The sequence below is a fragment of the Galeopterus variegatus genome, unplaced genomic scaffold, assembly GCF_000696425.1.
Source record: "Galeopterus variegatus unplaced genomic scaffold, G_variegatus-3.0.2 Scaffold1292, whole genome shotgun sequence".
NCBI lineage: Eukaryota > Metazoa > Chordata > Mammalia > Dermoptera > Cynocephalidae > Galeopterus > Galeopterus variegatus.
Window position 1 is genome coordinate 273,406 of NW_007727403.1, and position 5,775 is coordinate 279,180.

At 31.3% G+C, this 5,775-nt stretch overlaps 1 protein-coding gene across 2 annotated transcripts in view; it reads right to left on the reverse strand.

Annotated features, from left to right (window-relative positions):
- Nucleotides 1–770: 770 nt before the first annotated feature.
- Nucleotides 771–5,775, reverse strand: part of MED13 (mediator complex subunit 13) — a 98,801-nt gene continuing 93,796 nt past the window's right edge. For both annotated transcript variants that reach the window (XM_008576121.1, XM_008576119.1), the window contains exons 29-30: nt 5,140–5,240; nt 771–4,783 (exon numbers count right to left, since the gene is read on the reverse strand). In XM_008576121.1, the coding sequence (XP_008574343.1) occupies nt 4,651–4,783; nt 5,140–5,240 (234 nt within the window). In that variant the 3' untranslated portion in view covers nt 771–4,650. The remainder of the gene's footprint in view (nt 4,784–5,139; nt 5,241–5,775) is intronic.

Here is a 5,775-nt window from a genome sequence, read left to right on the forward strand (position 1 = left end):
AGTGAATAGGATGCTGGTTTTCAATTCTGAAAACTACAATTAGAAAAGAAAGGTTATGTGCAGTTGTTCAAGAATACCCCCTTAAAAAAAAAAAGGCTTGCATAGTTTTCTAACTCTATTAGCCTATAGTTTAAAAAAAAAGGTAGAAACAAATCAGAGGTAATGTAAACCACAAAACGAAATAATTTAAGATAGGCAGTTTAAACTGTGAAACAAAATAATTTAAGATAGGCAGTTTAAATGATCCTTTTAAAAGATCAATTAAAAAAATTTGCTGGCAAAAAAAAAATTTGCTGGCAGAAACTATTTTAAAATGACCATAACAATTTTGGGGTATGTCCTTGCTCAGCTTAAGTTTGAACAAAAATATTTCAAATGGCTGCTTACAGAACATAGGAAGAGCTATTTTTGATGGGTTATTCATATCTGAACATTTTTGTTATGCTTCAAACACATTTATGCAATCAAATAAAAACAGAATACAGCTAAGCTTTAAATATTTGGATGTAGTTTGTTTAGATTAGAACATTAACAAATTGATCAGCCTAAAAGGAATTTGGTATGTGTGTACATATACAATTATCCCACATATTGTACACTGATATATAATTAAAATCCTTTTTCAAAAAACAATTCAGATAGAGCAGTTAAAAGACCATTAATCAGTTTCTACATTGCCCCTCTCCATTTATAAATGACACAAAAATAATATTGCTAATTTTTGCACAAATTTAGGATGGCAATATTTTCAACAGAATGAGACACCACAATGAAGGCTTCATGAATAATTTATTCAATTTGAAGGTTTTTTTTTGTTTTTTTTTTTAAAAAGTATAAACCTTTTCATTTCCTCAATCACAATTTGTACAACTCAGTGTTATGGCATTCGGCAGCAATAGTGTTTGTTCCTTATTCTCTTTTTGTCACGATAAAAAGAAAAGCAATTGGACCATATTAAATGTCACTGCTAAACAATAACTTTAAAACGCCCCTTCATAAAGTGACCAAGCTATTTTGAGAGAGTTGATGCTGACATGTCCAGTACTGATGTTACAATTTAAACTCAGTTAACTTTAAGGTCCACAAATCCAGTTTACTTTGAAAACTAAAGCTATTTTAAAACTTCATGAATACATCAACCTGAGGAGTATTTTAGGTCCCAAATCCAGTTTTAAAATTTATACTCCACAAAAAAGAAAATACATATAAAAATTTAAACCACAGTTCTGGGCCCATTAAAACATCAAGGAAACCAAAATGTTAAGATTTCCAGCTGATTTTTTGTGGGGTGGGACAAAATAAAAATATATGCTAAAAACATTTTTCCTTAATTTAGACAAACTAAAATCTTAAGAGGAAACCCGACCAAAATATTGCTCATGCAACATTAAATGTATTAATTGACTAATATGCAGTGCCAGAGTGGATGAACAGCAAATTATATGATGCGATAGCATTTAAAAACTTCCTTTTAATCTATTCAATTTGAACATTTTAAATAATGCAACAACATAGTATTTTGATATTACAGTATTAACATAGTGCTTGATTAAAGATCTGCAAATCTTTGTAGTAACACATTAAGTTAAAAAATTACCTCAGAAGGTAAATATGAAGACGAAAGAAGAATATTTTAATACAGTAATCTGTGCCATACTGACAATTGAGTACGAATACAGCTGAGGATAGTTGACTAAGTAGTAAGAGCTTAATTTTAGTGGTTTAAGAAAAGTTTAGAAATATTTAAAAATTACAGCTACTTTAAAATTTAAGGATTACATATAAGTACACTTGGTGGCCTTCTGGCCAAACAATAAGGTGTACAGAAATTTATTCATACAGTGTTAATTCACAGTCCTGATAACTGAATGGCTTGCATAAGAAAGGTATGGCTAGATGTTGCTCACTGGCTGGAAGCAGACATTATATAACTAATCTTTATAAATGCCAAATTATTGAACTTCCACCCTGCTTCATAATGGATGACTGCACAAAAAACAGACGTTAGCACTGTAACAAAGAAGTCAAGGTGTTGGTAATCCACTGGTATAAAGTATAATATTTTGGTTACCTATTTAAATAAAACAAAATTACCCATACTTGTCTGTGACAGTACATTAGTAAATCAGATCCATCATTCTGCACAAAAAGGCTTAATTTCTTTTTTCGCTGATATAAGTCTACTGACCTTTTCTAATGGCTATCTAATAACTTTCTATTTGAGTGAACTGATATGTGAAGGGAAGAAAAAAATATCTTATCAGTAAATCCTTATATTTGGGAACTATTCCCTGATTCCCAGATAAAAAGGAATTGTACACAGGGTTCTCTCCTTTATGGCTCCATATAAAAAGAAACTGTCAGGGAATAATTTTTTAAAAATCTACTTTCAGACTGAGGTGTGGTTATTATCATAGGTTAGTGATTTTAAACAACTGAGAATATAAGTTTTATTTTTTAAAGTTACTATTGAGCTAAGTATATAAAAAAGGATATTCTTTTTATAGAAATTCCAAATAAGCAACTTTTCCCTCAAATCTCAGACAAGTTTTTGTTTTTTTTTTAAAGAAAGTACAGAACAAAACATGCCAATGTAATCTGTGGTGTGTTAGCATAATTTAAAAACAAATGCAGAGATGTAATCTTTAAATTTAATATCAAAATATGCTGACCACTGGGATTGCGTTATAATTTTGAAGAAAAAATTGAAAACCTTTGTCACCAATTGTTTAATAGAAAAAACAAGACTTGCTAATGTTTTTATATACACAATTTGAAGTTATATAGATCATAAGAAAGCGATACTGAAGCTAAGCATACAGTATTTACAAAACAAGTTTCAGTAAAAAAAAAAAAAATATATATATATATATATATACTGAATTAGAGTTTTGTAAATACAACTGATTTTATCCTTGTAGATAACTGGTGAGCATACAAATAAGAATTTTGCTACACTGCTTCCAAGAAAGATAGGTAGACTTGGAGACTGTGAATTTAAGTCAGCAATGCAGGTAGGAGGCTAACTTGGGCTCTCTTGTGAGCAGCACTGTAGAAAGGATTTTTCAAAAGGGTAAAGCCTGCATATAAGCAGTTATCTTGGCATGTGCAAACAAGAAGGGGGAAAGTTGTACTGAAGGAAGGGGTGAATTAAAGTCCCTAAAATTCAAGTCCCTTCTTTAGGGAGGTGAGAACCTCCTTGGCATATGCCCTACCTTAATCTGAGCTGTGTTATAGAAAAGTACAGACTCTGATGTTTGGGACTGCCATCTCCAAACCAAGAAAATTAAATAAATAAAAAAGGCAAAGGGAAACAGGATAAGTTTAGAAAATGATTCTTTCACTAGTGGAATAGAGTCTGAATACCAGAATTCACTGAGAATCTATTTACACCACAGTTTGATTGCACACACACACACCCATACATATGCATACTCTCAAACACATTCCCAATCTTTAATTTAAAAAAAAAAAAAAAAAGTCAAACAATCAAGAGTGACTACTCTTAAAATAATTTGTAAAATGTCTAGAGCCGGGCTAAATTTCAACCTTATAGCAGATCCTGAAGATAAATTTCATAATTAATAATATTCCCATGCCTAAATGTGCCACTATGAAAACTGAAAAAAATTTAAGCATGTAACATTAAACACCAAAATTAGTTTAAGCATTCAGTAGCAAATGTTTTTCTTGTAAAACTAAGTTTCTTTCACTGGAAATGGCCTGAAATATTAGTCATAGCCCTAAACCATAGTACAAAATATAACTGAAGAATTCTCATTTTATTCTAAGTTAAACCACCTAACAATATCATTTGTATATTGCCATCATGTTATTCTGTAAAGGTGTGATATATAAAATGCTGTAAGACCCGGTACCTTTTCAATTTATAAACACAGTGAACTTCATTACTGTACATGTACTCTGCAACTACAGCTTAGCTGTAAATCCTCCACACACAATGGTATGGACATTATTCCCCCTCTATTCCCATTAAACTGTACATCAAGACAATACAAATTTACTGTCCCGCCCACCCCCTTACAAAAAAATAATACTCTAAAAGCAACCCTACTGCAACTTTTTAATTAAGACGATTACATATATTTAGACCAATTGCTTTAAAGCAAGAAGGCAGTATAAACCTTCTAGGAAAATTTTTATAAAAGAGGTTAAGAAATATAAGACAATTTATACATTTAAAAACTTACAATAAATAAGAGATGCAGGCATTTTTGAATACTAGATACTATAATCCAATACAAGAACATCTTGATGTTCTGAAGCCATATGTTGAAATTCATTGTTCCTCATGTTTCCTCTCCATGCTTTTAATATTCATTTAACATGACTGGGTACTATGGCTCATTACTTTTCACAAATACTGTGACTGGAAAAAAAGTTAATTTTTGCTACGAAAATGTTATAATACGTTTTGTATGATCAGTCATCATCCTAAAGAGTCCAGTACAGTCAATGAAAAATAGCAGGGTTATAGCCCCTCCCCCAAGTCAAAACAATATTTGTTGAAGTAATAAGAATTAGACCCCATCACAAATGACTTTCACTGAGAAGATAATTGTAACTTAATCCTGCAGCGAAATATCCTTTTTCCTTGTTTATTTCTTGCACAGTTCCATCAAACGAAGGTCACAGCATATTCATGATAAAGTTATATAACTGATTCAGCACCACAAAATGAATTGGGAGACATGAGCGTCTGTCCTGGATTGCAGGGTCACAGGTTAGCCAGGAGAGTGCATTGTACTGTTCCAAAACAAACCTGAAAAGCGAATAAACTGTGTAAGTCATGTATTTATTTCCACTGTAGGTTTTGGAAGCACTTTTCAATTACGGCATCTAAGATTCAAAGTCCTCTTAAAAAAGAGTGGAAGTTATGGGAGAAAGAGAACTAATTTTCTTGGGAAAAAGAGAACTAATTTTCATAAAAATTATCATCAAAAGTAGGTTCCTCATGTTAGAAAAGCAGTCATTTAAAATGATACAACTTATCTAGAGATCTAAGGGTACACTACAAAATTGTAAACTCTCGCCAAAAATGAAAAAAAAAGTATAAAAATCAACATTATATTCTTTTAAAGTTGCAATAGAGAATACTTAATGGTAAAAGAACTGTACCTGAGGACATCTGAAGTCTGATTTGAGTCAAGTGGGTGGGAGTGTTTACTGTGAAGCAGCTCGTCAGATTGCACTGAAGGCACGTGGAGGTGCAAAGAGGCCTAAAAAAGTAATAGGTATCAGTCAGCCAAACAGAAAAAAATCTGTTATTTAGTTTAACCTTATTCTTCTGATGTATATTCATTGATGAAATACATTTTAGTCTTATATCATGAATGGGAGCCTGATGTATATTCATTGATGAAATACATTTTAGTCTTATATCATGAATGGGAGCCACTATAAAAATCTGATGTATATTCATTGATGAAATACATTTTAGTCTTATATCATGAATGGGAGCCACTATAGTATTCATTGATGAAATACATTTTAGTCTTATATCATGAATGGGAGCCACTATAAAAGTGCTTGTTCTTCTTAACTAATTCATTACAGAAGTAATTTTTAGATGCAAAACTTAATACTGAATCTTCCTACTTCCTTTTCTTTAGCTTTATTGTTTTTGAGACCACATAATAATCTTAAAAAAGGGATTTCCAATTATTATTCTAAGTCTAATTTGCATAGATGTATAAAGTAAATGTTTTTTTTTTTTGTCTTTTTTCCGTGTCCGGCAACAGATCGCAACCCTCA